This window comes from Pteronotus mesoamericanus, unplaced genomic scaffold (genome assembly GCF_021234165.1).
Source record: "Pteronotus mesoamericanus isolate MK-2021 breed Mesoamerican mustached bat unplaced genomic scaffold, CSHL_Meso_final scaffold_1186, whole genome shotgun sequence".
Classification (NCBI taxonomy): Eukaryota; Metazoa; Chordata; class Mammalia; order Chiroptera; family Mormoopidae; genus Pteronotus; species Pteronotus mesoamericanus.
In genome coordinates this window covers 8,813,918-8,835,502 of record NW_026555302.1, presented here as the reverse complement: position 1 = coordinate 8,835,502, position 21,585 = coordinate 8,813,918, and the positions used below count along the sequence as shown (strand labels likewise).

The 21,585-nt window shown below is 51.8% G+C and overlaps 1 protein-coding gene across 1 annotated transcript in view; it reads left to right on the top strand.

Annotated features, from left to right (window-relative positions):
- BRINP2 (BMP/retinoic acid inducible neural specific 2) overlaps positions 1 to 15,975 on the top strand; it is a 90,966-nt gene extending 74,991 nt beyond the window's left edge. The window contains exons 5-8 of the mRNA XM_054587552.1: positions 6,878 to 6,983; positions 9,471 to 9,707; positions 12,152 to 12,374; positions 13,982 to 15,975. Of these exons, the coding sequence (XP_054443527.1) occupies positions 6,878 to 6,983; positions 9,471 to 9,707; positions 12,152 to 12,374; positions 13,982 to 15,098 (1,683 nt within the window). The 3' untranslated portion in view covers positions 15,099 to 15,975. The remainder of the gene's footprint in view (positions 1 to 6,877; positions 6,984 to 9,470; positions 9,708 to 12,151; positions 12,375 to 13,981) is intronic.
- Positions 15,976 to 21,585: the final 5,610 nt, after the last annotated feature.

Below are 21,585 nucleotides of genomic sequence, written 5' to 3'. Positions count from 1 at the left end.
GATGCAAGAGAGGCAGAAGATAATGTAGGAGCAACTGAGCAGATGAGAGACGCTGGTATTCTGTGCGTGGACGGGGGGACAGGTCTCACAGGAGCACGGCCCCTCCATCCTTGTAACAGCAGGCAGAACGAAGCGCACAAGGACAAACGCAGTGGGACAGTAGATGGTGAGGGGATATGGGTGTTCGCTTCTGATTCATTGCATTTGCTCCATGAAACAAGAAGCAAAGTTCTTGGCCAAAAGGAAGGGGAACTGTTGAGAAAAGAACGCATGAAATGGTCCTTCCAGGGAGTGGGAGTTGGGTATCTCATGTGATGAGATAAACGCAGTGGGTGGTTGGGCAGCACTGAGGGCCCGTCGGAGGCTCATGGTCATAATGATAACATGACAGGAGTCCGCAGAGTTGTGAGCTGTATCAGCTGCACTCAGCAACTCATGTTCAGCCAGGCATCATGGAATAGATGGAGAGTTGCAGATTTAACCAGGAGGGGGGTGTGCGTGTGTTCGAGATGAAAGGAAAAAAACATGCAAGGGAACTGAGAGTATATAGAAAAGAGGAATTACAATGAGGGACCAAGGAATTTGAGAGCATTGTGGGGTGGCAGGAAGTGAAAAGTGGGTCAGGTCAAAACAATGGCAGTCTAAGTAGGGTCATTCTAAATGTATGTTTGAATTATTATTGACATTAGGTAGGCGTGACGACCTGTCGGAGGGAAGAGACTGGAGGAGGCACAAGCGTGTGATGCGTGGGATCGAGATTATAGAGGGAGTGCAGCTATGAAAAAAATCGGGTTCTGCGCCATGGCCATGGCTGCGGGCGGCAAAGATGGGGCTGGAAGACAGGACGGGAGGTGAGGTGAGGAGGCCAGGGAACAGAGAGGCCAGCGGATTAATGGATCATCAACATGGATGCTGAAGTCGACAGCAGTGGTACAGACCTGGTGGTGCTAAGAAAGATGGTGGTAAGCAGGCGCAACACTGAAATCTTCAATGAGTGAAGGGGAACCATAGACTTTTCTGTGTACCTATGGCTTCAGCTGACATGTAGCTTTGCCTCGCCCTGACTGAACATCCTGTTCTGTGTTCTCTCTCAGCCAGCATTATCAGGGTGGGGACCACTTTCTTGCTCACTGTTGTATCCTCAGTTCCTCGTGCTTGATCATTATATTCTGATTTTTGCAAATGTCTACAATCACCCTTCAATCTTTTTTCTCTTGGTACCATAGTTCTAAATTCCCTGGAGCACTAATGTGTTTCAGAGCCCACCCTAGTCAACTACAAAGAGGAGGGGCCGCATAGTCGCCACCACGGCTGACTGGACTCGCCTCTTCTGTAAAATCTGTGGGTTGTGTCATGAGAGGCAGGCAGGCACCCAACCACACCTACCACGGTGCCCGCGCATCCGCTTTTCCAGAACTACTGCCATGGCCCCTGTCCCCAAGGGAAGGCCACCACCCTTGGAAGAGTCTTTTTGGAATATTCCCATTCACACACGAAATGTGAGATTCAGCCTCCATCCGGCCGCCGGACCCAGAGTTTCCCTGTTGAGGGGCACGGCGAGCTCTCCCCATGGACTGTAGTCCAGAGAACCAGGAGAAAACAGGGGTCCCGTAGTCTTTTCTCCCACCTTCACTCCTCCAAGCCCTCACCTCCACATAACCCAGTGAGATCTAGAGACCTGCATGGCCTGTCCAAGGCCACAGCTAAGCTAAGGGACAGGGGAGGTGTTGGTGTCCCACCCCATGGCTCTGCTCGCCTTCCAGAGCAGACCTGCCCATCTGTCCCAACATAAAGGTGCTCCACCAGAGACCACCTCTGCTCTAACACATGTAGCATCGCACGGGTTCCCAGAGTAGGGGGCAAGAGGCTAGAGCACACCCTGGCGGGCTTGTCGCTGCTGTGTGCACACCACCTACTTCCCTGGGGGGAGCACGCGTTAGCAGTAGCTCAGCTGGCTCCAGGCACAGCCCTTCCTCTGGCTGGCACGGCTGGGGGCGAGGGTCCACCTGCCTGCTCAGCCTTGCAAAGGAAACATCCGCCCGCCTACCTGCCTGTCGCTGCAGGTGCGCTCTCACCCTCACTTCCTTTGTACCACCCGCTGTTGACTGCCCAGCGCATTCCTCTGCCAGCCCACCGCCGCTGCCTCTGCAGCAAGGTGCGCTGCGATCGGCACACACCCCTAGTATTGGACCCGTCACGTCACACTGCAGCTGTTCACACGCCCATTACAGCAGGGCGGCTTCGGGCAGGGGGGACTCTGGCATGCCCAGGGTCCTGGGTCCCTTTGCAGTGTCTGACGTGGGGTGAGACACGCAATGAGATGCTTGATGGGCGAAAGCGGGCTGCGTGGTTCAGTGAGAAACAAACTCGCTCCAGGGAGAAGATTTGGGCTTAGGTTTCAGCCCAGATGCTTCCTATTTCCCTGACCTTGAGGCGTCACTGACCTCCTTGACTTAGCTACACCCAGGGCTTACATTCAGCTGATATGGCTAGAGTTACTAAAATATTAAAATATCCCTGCACCAGCTGGTAAAGGTCTTCACCACACCCGCTGGGGGCCCCTCCAACCACCTCGTCCCTCACCTAGAGCCCCCAGATGTCCCCTCGATAGTAACCAAAGGGCTATGGCACCCCGGGAGGCCCCCAGAACCCTGCCTTGGCACACCATGTCCTACCTGCTGATAAATATTGTTGACTGATACCCCTGACTCTTGGCTGGGGTGACAGCACATGAGAGCGTTCACAGGAAAACACCTCGCACACTGTAAAGGGCTGACTACCTATCCACGCTGCCCTCAGTTCCTGGGATGAGGTCAGAGCCACGGAGCGGGGGAAGGGCCTGCCACTCAGTAGCAGCTCCCCGTTTGATCCAAGGCTGATAAAGGACTCGGCGGGGAGGGCTTGGGGTGCTCCCACACTGACTGAAAAGGGCCCACACAGAAGTCCAGGTGGATCCCGAGATGGCAAAAGGGAGCAGTTCCCACAAAGCATCCTGAGGCTGGCTTGTCCAGCTTGCTCGTGGCTGCAGCCTGGGATTCAATTTGCAGATCTTTTAAGCACACACAGCGTCAGCTCTGCTCTCCCGGGCGGCCCTGTTGCTCACAATTAGAAGCTATTTGACGCGCTCTGAGCTCCACCCGTGCCCCACCAGGTAGGACAAGGGCAGCCGGAAGTGAAGGGCAGGGGGAGGAGAGCGGGCCGCTGTGGAACAAGGGTCCGCAGGATCTGGTATTTACGGGGAATTGCAGTGCTAATGAACCGGAGATCCATCAGGGCGTTCTGACGGCAGGCTGGTCTCTGTCAACAGACCAATTAGCACACAATTATTTTCCCTTTCTGAAAGCTTATCTGGGACACTCTTCGCACGCGTGCGCCTGAGTGAACCGCGCGATCCGCCACCTTGGCGGGCCCTCTTTATAATCTGCCGGAGCTGCTGCCTCTTCGCCGGAGAAAGGCATGCCGTTCTCTGGACCAGCCCGCAGAGAGAGGCTCTGGGACGCCCACCCCTTGGGGGAGGGGACCATAGGCCGTCCAGCTTATCAAGTCCACATCCAGGCACTATCTGCAAGAGCACCCTCTGCGGCTTCCTCCTCCTCCTCCTCCTCCTCCCCCTCCTCCTCCTCACTTGTCTGGAAGGACGGAGGTGGCTCAGGGCAGAATAGCAGTGGCAGGGCGATGGCCCTGGGATCCAGGGGGACCCGAGTGGGCCTTCCGCCCTCGTGGAGGCCTGGCCTGGATCCTTCCCTCTCAGGAAATGAGCGGGAAATCACGGTCCTTGTCCCTTCCTCACTCCTACCCTCCTGCCACGATTAATAAAGCCCAGCTACTCACACTCTTTCCATGGCTCACCTAACTGATTGTCCTCTTGTGGAGCTGACCTTTGGAAATAGCAAAGTAAAGGTCAGAAAAGAGCACCAGAGGCAGGCCCAGAATGCTAAGAGGATGGTGGGGAGGCAGATGGATTGGCGGCAGGGAGGAAGGGGCCGTGGTGGGACCGAGGAGAGGAGGGTGGCCGCTCTTGGTTTTCCTCCTTGGGATTGTCCTCTTCCTATATGAGGGGCGTAGCTCCCTCCCTGCCTGGATGCTGGTGAGTGGGCGACTCCGCAGTCGTGGGGGGCGGGTGGAAAATCCAATGCAGATCTCTGTGACGGCACGGCAGCCAGCTTACCTGGGGCCGGGGACAGGCGGGTCTCCCCAATACCATGCCCATCATCCCACCCTGACGTCGGCCCAATCCGTTCCAAAAGAGGCCGACTTTTCCAGAATAGTGGGCTAGCCCTCGGCCCCGTTTCTTCTTACAGGGATTCGCATACCACATAGATAAAGAAGCTTTCACTCAGTAGAGGCAATGCTCAGCCTTCCCACTTCACCTGACAACTCGCCGATCACTCCCTCCCTCAGTACAGAGACATACTCGGCCCCCGCGCCCACCGGTCAGGGAAGACAGGCCACGTCTAACAGCCAGAACTCGGGGATCATGGAGACATGTTCCCCTTCGTCTACACACTCCTTACGGCGGTGATTCGGGCTTACACACTGTGCGTTCCGACTGCACCTTGAGTATTTATTAAATGAAAAAAATGAGTGAATAAATGAACCAGTGGGATGACCCCTAGCCCGGCCGGTGAGTAGCTGCGTGACCCTGACTAAGTCATCTAACCAAGGGGACTTGGTTTCCTCCCTTGTAACATAAGGACACTATCATCTCAGGCTGTACAATTGGTGTTGCCCCCCGGTTCACATTCTGAGGAGAACGTAGCTCACTAAGATATGCTGTGTAAGGTATCTGCCTTTAAGGGCGCTGTCCCCTAGGGGGTTCCCCTCCCCATGTTTCCTGCGGTCTGCTGACGCGCCCCTGCCAGAGACAAGGGGGCACCGAACTGGACGCTGGGGCCTCAAGGGTGGAAGCCCTGTCTCGGCCACTCAACAGTCTCCAACCTGGGGTCCCTCCTTTGGAGGGTGACAGGAGTGAGGCTCATCTCAGAGGGTTGCTCAGAGCGTGTGTGTGTGTGTGTGGGTGATCGGGGAGGGCGGACTTAGGGAACTGGAGAGAGGCTGCGGTGGGCCGGTCAGGGTCACGCCCCATTCCTCCCTCGGACTGGGCCACGTGGCTTCTCGCGGACCGCGTCTGCTCTTGCCCTGTGGCCTCTGCAGTTGCCTCTTTACCTCTCAGTTCCCTCCCCAGTCCATCCAACCTCTACTCAATCGTCAAGACCGATTTCTGGCTCACCTCCTCCATGAAGCCTCCTCTGACTACTTTAAGCTCCAGGTATCTCTCCCGTCTCTCTCCCCACTGTATTTTAAGTCCTTGTCATGCCACTTCTCATTTGATACTCTGTTCCAATGTCCGTACACACACACACACACATTTAAGCCTAAGAATACTAAACCCCCTTTAAGCGTGTCACTTACACTTTGGTATTCACCATGGTAACTAGCAGAGCGCTAGACACACATACTACACACTTTTGAAACCATGTGTTTTAGATCATGCTGCCCCTTCTCCTTCTCAGAGTACTGTCTCCTCCCTTCTCTCCTGTCCACTTCCTACTCATCTTTAAAGACCAGCTCGGGTGGCGTCTTCTCTGCTACTTCTTCCCTAGTTTTCTCTTTGTGCGGCGCTGTCCCCAGGACTCATTGTGACACGCTGCTTCTTCGCCCCTTGGACGTGCCCCGCCAGCTGTACATGTCCCTCCCTCCCCTGCAGGCTGTAATCCCCCGCAGGGTATGGTATGTATCTTTGTGCCTACCTCCCCTCCGCCCGAAGCCTGAAACCTATTACTCATACACCCTCCAGTTTATTGAGTACCTGCTCTGTGCCAGGCACTGTGTTAATTGCTGTTGACAACGTGGTAAGCAAGATTAATATGAGCTTACTTTATGAAGCCTTTGGTGTGTGGGGGACGCAGACGCTAATGAAATGCTCGCAGCAAAGGGTGGAAACCGGCAGCCCGCATGCCTGCTGCAGAGCAGAGGTGCCGCGAGCCAGAAGTGGGGCTGAGAGGGATCAGGGCAGACTTCCTTGAAGAACTCGGGGAAAGACACACCATGAATGTTTGATGAATTGCAGGGAATTGAAACAGTGGCTGCTCAATAAATACTCGTTGATTGGTTGATTGATTGTCGGCGAAGCCTTCGGAGACCCAGAGAAGAAAGGGCCTCAGGTCCCCATCATTCTTATTACATAATTATTTCAGGGCCTTTAAAGCTCCCCATTTTTCATCTTATACTTTAAACATCAGAGAAAACCTGATAGGCCAACTTTATAATATTTTAAAATGACTCTATGGTGTTTTGGAATATTACATGGCTATAAGACTTTATGTATATTTAATATACTTGGTAAAATATGCAGTAAGCCCATGGCTGATTTTCTCCAAGGACTTCTCAGTGCTGAGGTGGGACTTAAATGTTTAATACTAATAATAATACTCATAACTCACTTTTCTCCAGGGCTTTTCATCTTCGGGGTCCCTGAAGCCGGTGAGCGCCACTGTAGGAGGCTGCAGCTGAGCTCACAGCAGGCCGGCAGCGTCCACATCTGGTCTCCTGTCTCCCTCCAGGGGGGCGGGGGAGGGGGATGCCACTGGAAGGTCCAGCTTCCTCTGCCTACGCTGAATTTTCTCCTCCCGGACACCAATTTATTTTTGGCTGCTGCTGAAAGGCTCCCACTTGTAGCCACGCACCACTGACGGTCACAGTCTTAGGACGAGGAAGGAAAGTGGCTTTGTGCTCTAGGGGTGCGGGGACACATGCCATTCCTTTGGCTGGTCCAAGACAGGTCGCAGAGCCCAAGACTGGATGACTGGGGCACAGAAGGACAAAGGGAGAGTCTCATCTTGTTATCTAAACCCACCCTCTGCCCTTCCTTCTCCAGGTCACGGAGACCAGGACCGGCCCTCTGGGCTGCAGCAACTACGACAACCTGGACTCGGTCAGTTCAGTCCTGGTGCAGAGTCCGGAGAACAAGGTGCAGCTGCTCGGTAAGCTGCGCGGGGAGGGGTTTCACCCTCTGTGCACAGGGGAGGCACAACGGCACTGTCACTGAGACAGAGAGGAGTCCTGCCCCCCACCCATCTGCCCCACCCTTTTTAGGACAAGAACTACCAGGACTTCTGGGACTTGTATTTAACCACTTTCCATCATTCTTTTGAGAAAACTTCAGACATGATTTGCCCCACACCTGAACCCCATTGCTGACACCCAAATCCAAGAGCACTCTCGTTCTCCTGCTGAAAGAACACATCCAGCCTTACATGCCTTGACCTGATTCAGTGGTCTCTGTTCCCGAAGAACTCTCTGCTTTACCCTAAGAACACACTGGGAACAGCTGGCCTTTGCAGAATGAACATCTCTGGCTCAACTATGCAAACTAGGGACCACTGGTTACTCTGGATGTGGTCCCTGCTTTCTGTTATTAGTCTGCCATTTTCCATGGGAGAGCAAAGCCAGGAGGAGTGTGGGAGGAATGGGACTCTCAGTTGAAGACAGAACACAAACAGGAAAACAGAAAGGCAGGCCAAAGGAAAGGGGAACTACGCTAGGGCAGGAGGCTGGGAGGAAGGGCCCTGCTGTCTGTCCCTGGGGCTTGCCAACGGGTTCTGACGGAGCTGTTTGGCCAGGGGAAAACTCCATTTTTCTTAAGGCCTAACTGAATTGGACTCTGCTTAAGATATTATTGTCTCTGTATTATAAAATCAATAGCCCTCACCCAGGATCTACGATTACAAATTCCAGGCAACCTGAGCCGGATGCTTTAGGAATCAAGGAACAGATAATCAAGAGGAGTAAAGGACTCCATTACTGAGAGGCACCGAATGCAGTCAGCTCCCATCTTCTCCTGTGTCCCTAGACGGGCTGGGTTTGTGTCTGGAAATTAGTGATGAGTGAAGTTCAGAATGTCTGGCGGTTCATTTGGAATAGTTTATGCCATTTAATTTTATAGCCCATCACTCATGCAGACGTTGCTCCAGGCATTTATTTTATCGCAATGGGAAATGTTATGGTGTGGAGGAGGGAGGCGATGAGGGAGGAGGGAGGAACGGACTTGCAGAGAGGTGAGTGTTGAAAGCAGGCCTGTGGCCAGGGAGCATGGGGAGGAGCGGTCAACGCCACTGCAGGCTTGACATCAAGGGAGAAAGGTCTGGGGCAGCTCAGAATCGGAGGGAGACCTCAGACAAGGACAGCACACATCCACTGCTGCTCAATTCTAACATATTTTGAGGTCTGCTGAGACTGGGGTACACACCTTGGGCTCTCTGATTTCCTGCCAAGGACAAGGTCAAGGGTGTGAAAATAAAGAGCTGAAAGACATTTGAGAAAAAGGGAATGCATCATATCCAGAAGTGCCCACGTCCCTCACTCTCCTGACACAGGCCCTCACAGTGTCCCTACTGGGGAAGCCTCCCGCAGGTCTGACCTTGAACATGCTCCGGCTGTGTCCAAAGGCATGCCTGTCCCTCATTCATCCCTTGATATGCTTCCAACAGCCACCTTGTGTGGCTTGAAGCCAAGTAGGAGAGGGTATTCTGCTCCTGGTGAACTCATGTCCACTACACACGGGTGGGAAAACTGAAGCTTTTGTGGATTACATCCAAGACAGGGAAGCTAATTAGAAGAGAGCTGAGAGCCATGTGCCTCTATCCAGGCCTGACTGATCTTGGGGTGTCTACCACTATCCTACTTTTGAATCTCCTCAAGAGTTAAATCATACTGAGATGGGGCAGCCAGTCCAGTTATGCAGTGTGACATGATCGGACAAGGGCAGGGTCTGACACCAAGCCGACTTTACTGGTACCATGACCCGGGCAGGTTGCTATGGTCATTGGCTTGGATTTCCTCACCAATAAGAGGCTCAATATGACCACAACTGTTACTTGTGACTGTATAAGGAATGTACTTGGTGGAGTGCCTGGCCTCTATGACCCCCAATAGCTGTGCCCGCCTCCTAACCAGGCAGCCCCCTCTGTCATCAGGGCTGGGCGGGGGAGGCCCGGGGGGATCAGCCTTCAGTAACATCCTAGGATGCCTGCTGCTAATCTCAGTGAAGCTAGAAACAGGATGGTTATCAGAGACAAAGCAAAAAGCCCATCAAGACTTGATTCCTCCCCCATGAGAGCTGTAAGCTCCTCTTTTATCTGAAACATCTTCCTGTTTCCATCCTAGAAATGCTGATGTGTAGCCAATAAGCCCGTTCCTATGATATGCACGCTCTCAATTTGGCTGATATAAGGGGTTCAACTAAGCCTTGGGCTTTGATGTTCCTCATTTGCATTTTCAGATCCTCCCCCATCTGTCACCAGGGCGGTGGCGACCCCTCCTCCCAAGCAGCTCAGCAGGATCAGGCCCCAGGGCGACCATTCTCTGGCCCAGGGGGCACAAGGCAGCAGAAGCCCAGCTGGGGCTCCTGCAGCCTTGGGTGAGTCCCCGCGGGTTCTGCCCAGCAATTCCCCAACACGTCCTTTCCCTAGGCCTGCAGGTGCTGCTGCCTGAGTACCTGCGTGAGCGCTTCGTGGCCGCGGCACTCAGCTACATCACATGCAGCTCAGAGGGCGAGCTCGTCTGCAGGGAGAATGACTGTTGGTGCAACTGCAGCCCCACCTTCCCCGAGTGCAACTGTCCTGACGCCGACATCCAGGCCATGGAGGACAGCCTGCTGCAGATCCAGGACTCCTGGGCCACGCACAACCGGCAGTTTGAGGAGTCAGGTGAGCTGGCCCCGGATTTCCTCCCATGGCGGTGAGGGGCCGGGGAGATCATGGGAGCTCAGCTTGGATCCTGGCTCAGCCACCTCTGTGGCCTCAAGCAGGTTCTATTGCCACTCAGGGTGGCAAGTCATTTCCTTTTGTTCTATAGGCAAACGGACATAATACCTACCAAAGAGATGTGTTTGAAGGACTTAATAAGCTAGGTGGAAGACAATGGAGGCCCTGCCTGTCTTGTAAGCTACAGATTCCACAGTGCCTGGAACAGTGGCTGAATCCCTATTTGCTGAATGAATGAAATGCAGAGAAAAGTTCTAGGAGACCCAGACATGCTACGTGTTGCTTGTGGTTGAAATAACTAATATCCACATAACCTTGAGAACCTAGATTCCAAGGACCTGGTTTGCATCCTTGCTCTGTGTTACAGTCTGAATGTTTGTATCCTCCAAAATTCTTATGTTGGAAATCTAATGCCCAGGGTATCAGGAGGTGGGGCTTTGGGGAGTGGTTAGGTCATGAGGCCAGAGCCCTCATGACTGGGATTAGTGCCTTAGGAAAGAGGCCCAGAGAGGTTTCTAACCCTTTCCAACTTGTGAGGACACAGGGAGGAGGCCCCCATCTGCAGCCCTGAAGAGGGCTTTCACTAGCACCTGACCTTCCTGGGACCCTGACCTTGGACTTCCAGCATCTAGAACTGTGAGAAATAGGTATCTGTTGTTCGTAAGTGACCTCATCTGTGGGATTTTGTTATAGCAGCCCAACCAGGCTAAGACACCCTGTCACTGATGAGCTCTGCGACCTTAGATGGAGCATGCAGCTTCTCAATGCCTCGGTTTCCTCATCCGTTAAAGAGGGAAAGTGATAATGATAGTTGGATAGAAGGCTTGAATGGGATAATTTAGGTAAAGTTAATGTAAAAAGAACTCTGCATGATATAGTCATATATCTCAATAGTAAAGAAGGATAATTATATGGATATATCTCATAAACATAATGTTGGATAAAACAAAGTAAGATGAAAAGATATATTGTAAACATTTATATATAATATGTATATATAGTGCCATAATATAATAATTTATTTAATATAACACATATTTAACACTATTTATATGATGTTAAAGAACATTCTAGTCAATACTTAATATTTTTATAGACAAGTACACTTGTAGAATACATGAAAATATGATACTGATTAAAAAAACATCCAAAAGAGTGCTTACATCTAGATGGAGATGATGAGGAAATTTGGGGTCTCCAAATACATTTGCTTTGTCTTAATTCCTTAAAAAAGAAAATCTGAACCCCATGTGGCAAAATGACACACGCTAGGTGGTGGGCACACGGGAGCTCACCATTATTCTCTACGCTCGTTGTTATGCTTAAATGTTTCAGAGACAGAGCTCTGCATGCGCTAGTTGTAAGTTTCACTACTAGGTGACTCTCCACCCTTCCGTGGGTGGGGGAGAACAAGATGCTTGGGAAATCAGGATGAGCTGAAGCCCCAGGTATGGTCATTCCAAGTTCCAGACAAGGCACTGGGCAGCTTAGGATACCACATTCCAGTGCTGCAGCCCCAGCTGCTGTGGGCTACTGGGTACACCTGTTCCTTAACTCTTAGGCATGCGGGGAATGACTTTGGGCTTTCCCTGCCATGAGTTACCGCTAGTGAGTAAATGAGGGCTCTCTGTACCTCCACCAGGAGGCTGGTGGCTGCAGGTCCCATGAAAGTAGGGCTGTGGACAGAGATCTGAGCATGGATTCAGAAAACACGTCATGCCCAGGAGGCTCTGAGAAGACCTCGGGCTTGCAGTAGGAGCTGAGAACCCAAAGTCACGTTGCTCCTGGATTAGCTACTAGAACGAATGGGTGTTGGCTAAGAGTGGAAGCTCAAAGAAAGGAAGCATGTCCTAGAGCTAAAAAAAAAAAACAAACAAAAAAACAAAAAATGGATGAGGAGAGGGGAGGCTGGTCTCAGAGGCTGAAAGGTTTATAGGAAGACTTCTAAGCTGCGTGCTCTATCTTCTCTGTGTCTACACTGGCCACTCCTGTGAACTCTCATCCTCACGAGCGCCTCATTTCCTACAAGGATGGGTGGTGTTCCTGAAGAAGACTGGCCTGACGCAGTGCTGGGAGTGACTTACAAGGAAGTAGAAAGGGGTAAAGAGATGTGTCCCAGGGTCATTGGCCCCTTGGGTGGTGACAGATCTGTTTTGAAATTCAGGACAGGAAGGATGGACAAGAATCCTGAAGCCACATTTTATGGTTTGTTAATTATTTCTCAATAAGCTACTGAAAAACAAATAAATAAAGGGCCTGCAAGAGTGGATGTGGAGCCACCTCCTGCGTGTGTGACTCGGATGGGCCTGGGGTGGGGGCACCCGGGCGCACATCCCAGAGCGTGTGCATGGCTGCCCCTCAGCTCAGCCCTGTGTCCTTGCCTGCAGAGGAATTCCAGGCCCTGCTGAAAAGGCTGCCCGACGACAGGTTCCTGAACTCCACAGCCATCTCCCAGTTCTGGGCCACGGACAGCAGCCTCCAGCACCGCTACCAGCAGATGGGAGCCAGCCTGAAAGTGCTCTTCAAGAAGACCCATCGGGTCGTCCGCCGGCTCTTCAACCTCTGCAAACGCTGCCATCGGCAGCCTCGCTTCCGCCTGCCCAAGGAGAGGTGAGCAACCCAGAGGTCAGAGCCAGAGCTCAGCGCCTCCCCCAGCTGCTAAGGCCAACATTGGTGTAGTGGCCCATGCACATGGCCTTTTCAAATCTCCTGTTATCTTGACCTACTTGTGTGTCATGCTCAATTATGAGATGTATCTAAAATAAGTGTGTGAAAAAGAGAGAGAGGCTCATTGTACTTATATATAAATAATAGTAGATTCAAATGTTATTCTAATAATCCTCTAATTCCCACTTATTTCTACTTTGGTAAGTCTTCTAGGAAAGGAGGGGGTGGAGGCAAAGCTCATGCACTGATAGCATGGGATGAGAAATACACACGTTGGATCGTTTCAAACAAGTGACAGCTCTGAGTCACAAGACGAAAGAGAGCTGAGGTCCTGTGTCCTTGGGAACAGCTTAGGCACTTGCTCACTCATCTGCTCGTTCACTCGTTTGTTCAAGTTTTTATTAAATCCACATCACACATGCTTTTAAGTAAGCTGTGGGAGATGTTAGTTATTGGGAAAGATTGAATACACACATAGAAACATAAAAATGGAAAACTTACAACTACGTGGCAGTCACTTAAATCCATGTTTGTGGAACATACATTAAAAAACATGGTCCAGTAGAAGCACAGGTCAGAGAGAAAAGCCACCCTGGGGGAGGAGATCAGGCCCAGATTGTGCGGGAGGAGGTGGAGGTGGGTTGCTGGACGTGAGGCAAAGCCCTTTGGGAGAAGGGCCTACCCCAGCAACAACCCAGAGGCGCAACGCTAACTGGGGCACAGGTGAGAAGGAAGAGTAATGGCGAAGACAGGCAGGCAAGGGTTTGCGAGACCAGCTCCTTTCTTTCTCAATAAATAATTATGAACTGTTTACCATGTACCAGGAATGATTCCAGTTTCTGAGCATATGTTGGTGAAGGATAGAGTACCCCTGCCCCTGCATTTACAAAGAAGCCACCCACGAACAAGTCAGCAATAGAGAAGCACAACCATCTCCGACCCTGACCACTGCTGTGGGTTCACAGAAACAGGGTGATGAGACAGGGAGTGACTGGTGGTTCTGAGAGCGAAGCCATGGAAGAGCGTTTCAAGGCAGTACTATCCTAGAGCTGAAATCTTTCGAGAAAGCTGGCCCTAGAAAATTCCTCCTATTCTTGGTAGAAGGGTGAGAGAAGCAGAGGGAGTAGAAAGGTCTGTGACCATGAAGTGGAAAAGAGGTCAGCGTGATGCTGGGACATCTGGAGAAAGTCTCGTTGCTGGAAGACCTTGTTTAGAAGCCTGCAAACCAGGTTCAATACAGAAGATGGTAGAGAGCCTCTGTAGGCTTTTGAATGAAGGATTGAGGTGGTACCTGGGAGGGACGAGCCTGGCTGCTTCCAGCACAAGCTGATGTCCAGGATTCCTGGGACAGATCCAGCAGACACGGAGCCCCAGGCCCCAGCCAGACTTTCCCACGTGGTACACTAGGGTGTCTGTCTTTTAGAAAACTTGAGGTTTTATCTTCCCCATCACCTTCCCTGCCTGTTAGTCCATGTCCCACTAACCTCAGGGAAGACGGCAATGTGGGGCTTCCTATGACGCTTGTTTCCTTGTTATCTCCTTTCCCAAAGGTCCTTGTCCTACTGGTGGAACCGAATCCAGTCCTTCCTCTACTGTGGAGAGAGCACCTTCCCTGGCACCTTCCTGGAACAGAGCCACAGCTGCAGCTGCCCCTATGACCAATCTTCCTGCCAGGGCCCTATCCCATGTGCCTTGGGTGAAGGGCCTGCCTGTGCCCACTGTGCTCGGGACAACAGCACACGCTGTGGGGGCTGCAACCCGGGCTACGTGCTGGCACAAGGGTTGTGCCGGCCGGAGGTGGCTGAGTCCCTAGAAAACTTTCTGGGGCTGGAGACAGACCTGCAGGACCTGGAGCTGAAGTACCTGCTGCAGAAGTGGGACAGCCGCATCGAGGTGCACTCCATCTTCATCAGCAATGACATGCGCCTGGGCAGCTGGTTCGACCCTTCCTGGAGGAAGCGCATGCTGCTCACCCTGAAGAGCAACAAGTACAAGCCCGGGCTGGTGCACGTGATGCTGGCCTTGTCCCTGCAGATCTGCCTCACCAAGAACAGCACCCTGGAGCCCGTCATGGCCATCTACGTGAACCCCTTTGGGGGCAGCCACTCTGAGAGCTGGTTCATGCCTGTGAACGAGGGCCGCTTCCCGAACTGGGAAAGGACTAACGTGGATGCAGCGGGCCAGTGCCAAAACTGGACGATCACCTTGGGAAACAGGTGGAAGAGCTTCTTTGAGACAGTCCATGTTTACCTACGGAGCCGAATCAAGTCCCTGGATGACAGCTCCAACGAGACAATCTACTACGAGCCCCTGGAGATGACTGATCCCTCCAAGAACTTGGGCTACATGAAAATCAACACGCTGCAGGTCTTCGGGTACAGCCTGCCCTTTGACCCAGATGCTATCCGGGACCTAATCCTCCAGCTGGACTACCCGTACACTCAAGGCTCCCAGGACTCAGCCCTCTTGCAGCTCATAGAGCTGCGGGACCGGGTAAACCAACTTTCTCCACCTGGCAAAGTCCGGCTGGACCTTTTCTCTTGCTTGCTCCGGCACCGGCTCAAGCTGGCCAACAACGAGGTGGGCAGGATCCAGTCCTCCCTGCGGGCTTTCAATTCCAAGCTGCCAAACCCCGTGGAGTATGAGACAGGAAAACTGTGTAGCTAATGGGGGGACCACTCCAGTGCTGGGTGGGGAGGAGTCCACGCCTGCAGGCCCTCACCATGGTGCCAATGAGGTGCTCCCTTGAGTTTTTCTGCACCCAGCAGATGGGACCTCAGGGCTTGGACTGAAGCAGGCGGGGGAGTGAGAAACAGCCCCCACGCACATGCACACACAGGCCGGGCACGTGCACACAGGTGCACACGCACACATACTCCCTCGGGGAGGCTGCAGCCTAGCAGCCTCGCGTCTGTAAAGCCGGTGCTTTCTAAAATGAACGCAGTTGAAGGAGAGGAGCCAAGGGAGAGATTATGAAAAAGAACCAGCCAACCCACGAAACAAACATCCTTAAAAGTGATTCGTATCATTCAAGGAAGCAGAGGGGACAAGATGGGAGGGCTGGGTACGCCTCCCCTCGGTGGAGCCACTTTTGTATTCTTTTTAACCAGATTTCTTAAAATGGTGGTGTTTCAAGATTCCCCACGTCGGTTCCTCCTTTTTGTACTCTGCCTCCTCGGAGCCCTCCGGACACTGACCGCTCGTCAAGCCGGCTTCTGCTTAGGAAACAGGAAAGTGATGCCCACTGGGGACACGCTGGGCGGCCGGTGGTCTTGTGCACCCTCCGCCCCCTGCCCTCCCTCCACCCCGCCCCCGGGCTTCCTCGGCAGCCTTGGTTTCAGGGTTCGGGGCCCTGGCTTGTTCCACGGGGCCCAGCCTCATGGTCCAGCTGGATCATCCCTTTCCAACAGCCCTGATCTGTCCAAGGAAGCAGCTCTGTCAAGTTGGAGAGACATGATGTATAGGGAAGTGTTCTTTTTTAAAAACAGAAACAAAAATATTTATTTTGTGATTGTTTTCCTTGTCAATCTGCTCCAGCCACATGAACATATGAGTAAAAAATTTAACTGGTTTAATATATTTTTTCAAAAGACTTTTATTAGGGGGAAGTGAGAGGGATAAGATGAAAAAAGACTGGGTTGCCTGGATTTTTTAAGCTGGTCTCTGGGTGACACGCGTGTGTCCTGAGGTGGTGGATACTGCTGTGTGGGAGGCTGGCTGATTCGTGTTTACACAAGTGAATGCGTCCTGTGTTGACTGGGTGTGAGGGGGGTGTGTGGGGGGTGGGGAAGAGAGGGTAGAGTGGGAAGGAGTGAGGCAGAGTGAGGCAGGATCCTCCCAGATACTTAACTACCTGGCTGTCCCACGCCCCTTTTGTCCCAGGAGTGAGGACTAACCCGGGTCCTGCCCCAGGGTCACCGCCATCAGGAGAACAGCAGGGAGGCCTTTGCTCTCCGGGGGGACTGCAGCCTTTGGGCTGGGCCAGTGCCAGCCGCAGGAAGCGCCCCCCTGCCCGCACTGCGGCGGACGTTGGAGGTGCCCCTCCCTCGGCATCTCGGGGTCTGGGGTCGCCCTGCGAGGAAACTGGGGAAGATACAGACTTGGCGTTGGTTTCCTCCATTTTGCCTGATTGCCACCTTTCTGGCCTAAAAAGCAGGTCTGCCACACGGGGGGTGAAGGCATGCTTCTCCCCTTCGTGCCCTCCCAGGGTGTAGGAGACTCGCTTCACAGCAAAGCTTTTGAAGAAGCACGTTTCTGTCTATTCTCCACATGTCCTGAGCACAATGCGTAGGCACGACAACCCCCATTTTATGAAAGCGAAAGCCACCACGTAAATACTAAGCGCCTCATTCCATACCCGTGCCATATCCTGGTTGGTACAAAATGAACTGGGAGACAATGAGAGGATGGTCAGTCTACCTGCCTTAGAGAGTCTACATTTATCGTTGCCTAGAGAAGAATCTGGTGTCGTGTTTAATCCCTGAACCACCTTCCCCTCCATGAGGACCTGGAATCCTCAGTAGAGAAGCAGCCTAGGGCATTTCCTTCCTCACAGTTCCCTAAGGCTTCTCGGGTGGAAACGCAGAGCAATGGGTGAGCTAGGGATGCAGGGAGCTGCCTATTTCTAGTTCAGCTGCTGCTTGCTTTTGGGGTGTGTCTCAAGCTCTTCATCTGTGGGGATGGACCCAGCAGGTGCCATCTTCATCAGCAGGCCTGGGGAGGTGCCAGGGGAGGGTGCTTCCAGTGGGAAGACTTGATTCCTCCCAGCGACAGGCTTTGCGAGTGAAAGGTAGATCCTGGAATTGCATGTCGGTCTGCCTGTTGTAAGAGTGGGTGGGCGAAGCTTTCACCCACCAGTGAAAGGTCCAACGTGCGGAGGGATGTTTGGAGGGGGAGGAAAGCAGCCGAGGACGTGTTGTGCACGAAGTCAGCATTGTGGACCCCCAGCAGCATGAAAGTAATTGCCCTGATGGGAAGTTAGTCCGTCTGCGGGGCTCACATCCCACCTGGCCAGGCCTGCAGCCGAGGGGTGGAAAACCTCAGCTGTCAGTCTCGGAGTCGGGGGCCGGGCTCGGGGCAAGCACACTTGTAGAGCTGTTAGAAAGGACGCCTTGTGTGTCAGACACCAACTCTTGGGAAGGCTCTGGGGAGATAATGGTGTGAGGTCCTATAGTTTCAGAAATAGAGGAATCCATTTACAAAGATTTCCAATTCTTGTCTGCTTGCAGGGTTAAACCAGGAGGCTGAGTGCATCAGGCCCACCTAAAAGCTCTCCTCCACATTGGTAAATTCAGGAGTGCGCTTCTGAGCCCAGATGCAAGTACCATGCTGAGGGAAGGCCTAAAAGACAGTATTAATTAATTCTAGTAGTAGAAATGCTTTTATTTGACCTATGCACATGTTATCTGGGACGGGCACCTGACTCCTCTCTTCTGAGAAAGTGATGGGGGCCTGGGGTACAAGATCTTGGGTCAGAGCAGCAGTCCAAAGACTGCTTCTAGGAGGCAAATGGAAGACGAGGGAGAAATACAGGAGGGACGGGATTCCTTAAGGGGCTTTTAAAGGCTTAAAAACCGTGGGTTCAGCATTTCTCAAAAAAGGAGGCTGAGGCGTGCCATACCAATAAAATTGTCAAAAGTGTCACTTTAAAAGTCTATAATAACCAGAAGATGTGAACCAACTATTCCCAGATACAGCTGCAAATGAAGAACTGTCATTAATTAATTAGTGGTGGGTTGTCGATGTTGGTGAACTCCCCGTGGAATTTAGAGCCAAATCACAATTCAGTTACTTCCTATAACAATCAGGAATTCAAGCCTTAATTGTAACCCCAAAGAACTAATACATCAAATGTAATCTGTCCTAATGCTCGAGACTAATACCTCTAATACTAAATAATATATTTAATACCTGCTGCTAATAATATAATGCTATGCTCTGCAGGCATACTCATGCATCCACAGACAAAAATGTAAAAGAAGATTGCTCCAAATACTGGGTATCACAAATAATTCACATCCAGTTCTTGGCTTTGCTTTCGTGAATATGAAAACAGTCCTCACGAAGGACAAAGCCACCCTCTGCGTAGATGGAACACATTGCTACCTGATGCCCTGTGCTAAGAGATCATTTCCACAGTCCGCAGTTTGATCATGTAAGTCTGTTCTCCTGCACATAAATGAGATCTCCCTTTTTTGCCATTATGTTTTGTATGAAAATTAAAATGCCCTTAGGAGGAAATAAATCTTAGACGTTAACCTACTGGCAAAAGAGAGGATTTGGTTTTTGGAGCTGGAAGCTTTCTAGGGGCCATTCAGCCTACTAATTTCTGATGCGTGTGGAAGAAGAGCGTACAGAACTTGCCTGGGCAGAGCTGGGAAGAGCGTCTCACCTTCTTCCTTGTCCACCTGTCTCTGCCAGTAAATGGCACCTGGGTCCCGGAAGATGACAGGGACCCAGGGCAGGGCTGGGGCATGTGAGGGTGCAGGAGGAAAGGCAATTTCCCAGGAAGGAGCAGAGGACTGCTTAGCGGTGGGAGTACCTTCACATCTTCCCCCGGGGCTGGTTCTAGCAAAATCGACCACAGGCCAAAGAAAAAGACTGCAATTTCTCCCTGACAATCCTTAAGCACAGAGTAGACCTATTTTCATCCAGGCCGGATCGCCTTGCTGGATTCCTAATGACTCTTTCGGCTAAATGTGTTTTTAATCACAACATCTTCCCTCTACTTTCTTGATATTTTCTATAGACCACCAATTAGAGTTTGAGTATTTTTACAAATCTGAACACTTCTGCAAAACATCCTTCTCATGAAGGCTCGAGGCATCTGGGTACCACCAATGTCCAAAGGTCTTGGGCCGTGCAGCTGGCGTGCCAGGCGTGCGACCTAGGTCTAGGGCCACGGCGGGAAAAGGAGTGCGGCGGGCTCGGCTGCCCTGAGTCCTCGCTGCCCCCAGCGGTAGACTGAACCTGGACCAAAGGAACCGCTGAAGACACAACTACGGCTGGCACTCCTGGCCTGCAAGGGGGGGTGGGAAATTTCAGGTAGTGTGACTGACTGTAGACACGCCCGTTTCTTCCGGTTTCCTCTGGTTCTGCTGCCAGCCAGCTCTGTACCCGTGCGCAGGTCATTCCACTTCTCTGAGCCCCAGTCGGCTCCTCTGAGGATGACGGAGTTGGATTTCCCACGCAGGTCCGGGGGGTCTCGCAGGTAGTATCCTTTTGAAAGCCATGGGACACAGAGGACAGTCTCCTGAGTCAGACAAGCCTGGATTTGCATATTGGCTCTACATTTACATTGAAGTGACTTTATTTCTTGCCCTGTCCCCTTATGTGCATCAACCCTACCTCCCTAAGATTTTTCTTTCCTTTCTCTTTCTGAACACTTGCCTCCTTGCATACTTTTGCTCTGTACTCTCAAACTTCCTGAGTATATCTACACCTTCAATTCGCCAAAACTCATTATCATTTCTCTCCTTCCTTCCTCTCTCCTTGCTTTTCCTTCATTCATGATTTAAGTGCTAGGCAGTAGGCAAAGGTGTAGGATAGTCTTTAAAACACGTTTCTGGGCCATGAAGAGTTGGACAAAACAATGTGGGGACAGAGTGGCACTTTCTCTAGCAGAGATGTACAAAGTGCTGGTGGTGCACAGGAAGGGCATAAATCCCTGGAGTAGACACTAACAGCATTTACTGTGAACCTTCTAGTAACTACGGCAGCACTACCCCGGTGTCCCGATGTTTTACCTGTCAGTGGAGGGAAAGACCTGACATATAACGTACGCATCCTTCTCGGAAGGCAGAGAAACGCGCGGATGGCAGCAGAGCCCCATTGCTAACTCCTGAGCCCCACACCTGTGCCATGTCATTCAGGCCAAGGCACGCCCATGGGACTGTCACGGGAGGTCTGTGTGGTGGCAGAGCTGCTGCCATCTCTTGAGTTTCCTGACTTTAACGAGCACACCGTTCACCTGAAGATTCTGATGCCGCAGGTCTGGGTGAGGCCCCAGATTCTTCATGTCTAGCAAGCTCCTAAGTGATGCTGCTGCTGCCAGCCTGTGGACCACATTTTCAGAGCCAGCTTCTCCGAGAGGATGCCTGCTGTTTCCCTGCAGCATCAGCATGCTAAAACAGCAGCCTCCCAGAGACAGGGGCTGGGGAACTGAAAGGCTCATCGTGCCTGGCTAGGTGAGGACCTCACTTACGAAAATCTTGGTGCTCTACTGGCCTTTAATCTCTCGACCAATAGGGAGCCAGGTGTCTGACCTGTACATACCAGCAGGGTAAAGAAACAGAGGAGAGAGGGAAGACAGGAAACAACTAAATCACAAGTCTGTGGGCTGAGAGCTAGCTTGCTTATGGACGTGTTTACAGATGAGCAGCCCACAGACCAGCTGCATCGCGCTGGCTGAGGAAAGGTCTTTTTCCCAAGCCTATCAGAGTAAATCTGTTCAGAAGTGGGACAGGGAGCACCTGTCACTCGATGGAAACATACATCAGACGGGACGATTAAATTTACACCAGCAATGTGCATGCACCCAGAGGCCCCAGACTTCGGACTGCTAAGGTGCCAAGCAAACTCCAGGCACCTCATCCAAGGAATAAAATGAATTACTTTTGTTTTCAGCTCCATCCCCCTCTCCTCCAGCCTGTGTGATTGCTGCTACCCTTGCATCATTAATAAAAGTAGCCCCCAGAATTTATGTTGGGTCATTCTTTCAAAGATCTCAGAACTTGGAGGAATGAATTAATCAATGTTATTTATTGAGTATGTTGAGCGAGCAGATGTGGGGAATAAAGCAAATGTGTATTTAGTATGTACACTCACTTAATTCAGAAATTTTGCAGGTGACTTAGAGAATGAAACTTGGGTGGGGGGAGGCTGTACAGCTAAGGGAAAGCAGAAGCTAGACCTAGAATGCTTTGTGGAGCCAGACTGACGCAGTTCAAATCCCATCGCTGCCGCTTACACACTGTGAGAAGCAGGATATGTCATCTATTCTTTTTCAGCATCAGTCTGCACATCTGTGTAAGAGGGGCAGTAGCAGTGTGTACAGCATAGGATGTTGTGATGGTCAAGTAAGGGAAGACATATAAAGGATAGCAGCAGGCTTAGAGTACGTACTCCAGAAGTGGGGGTTGTTTTTGATGCATTC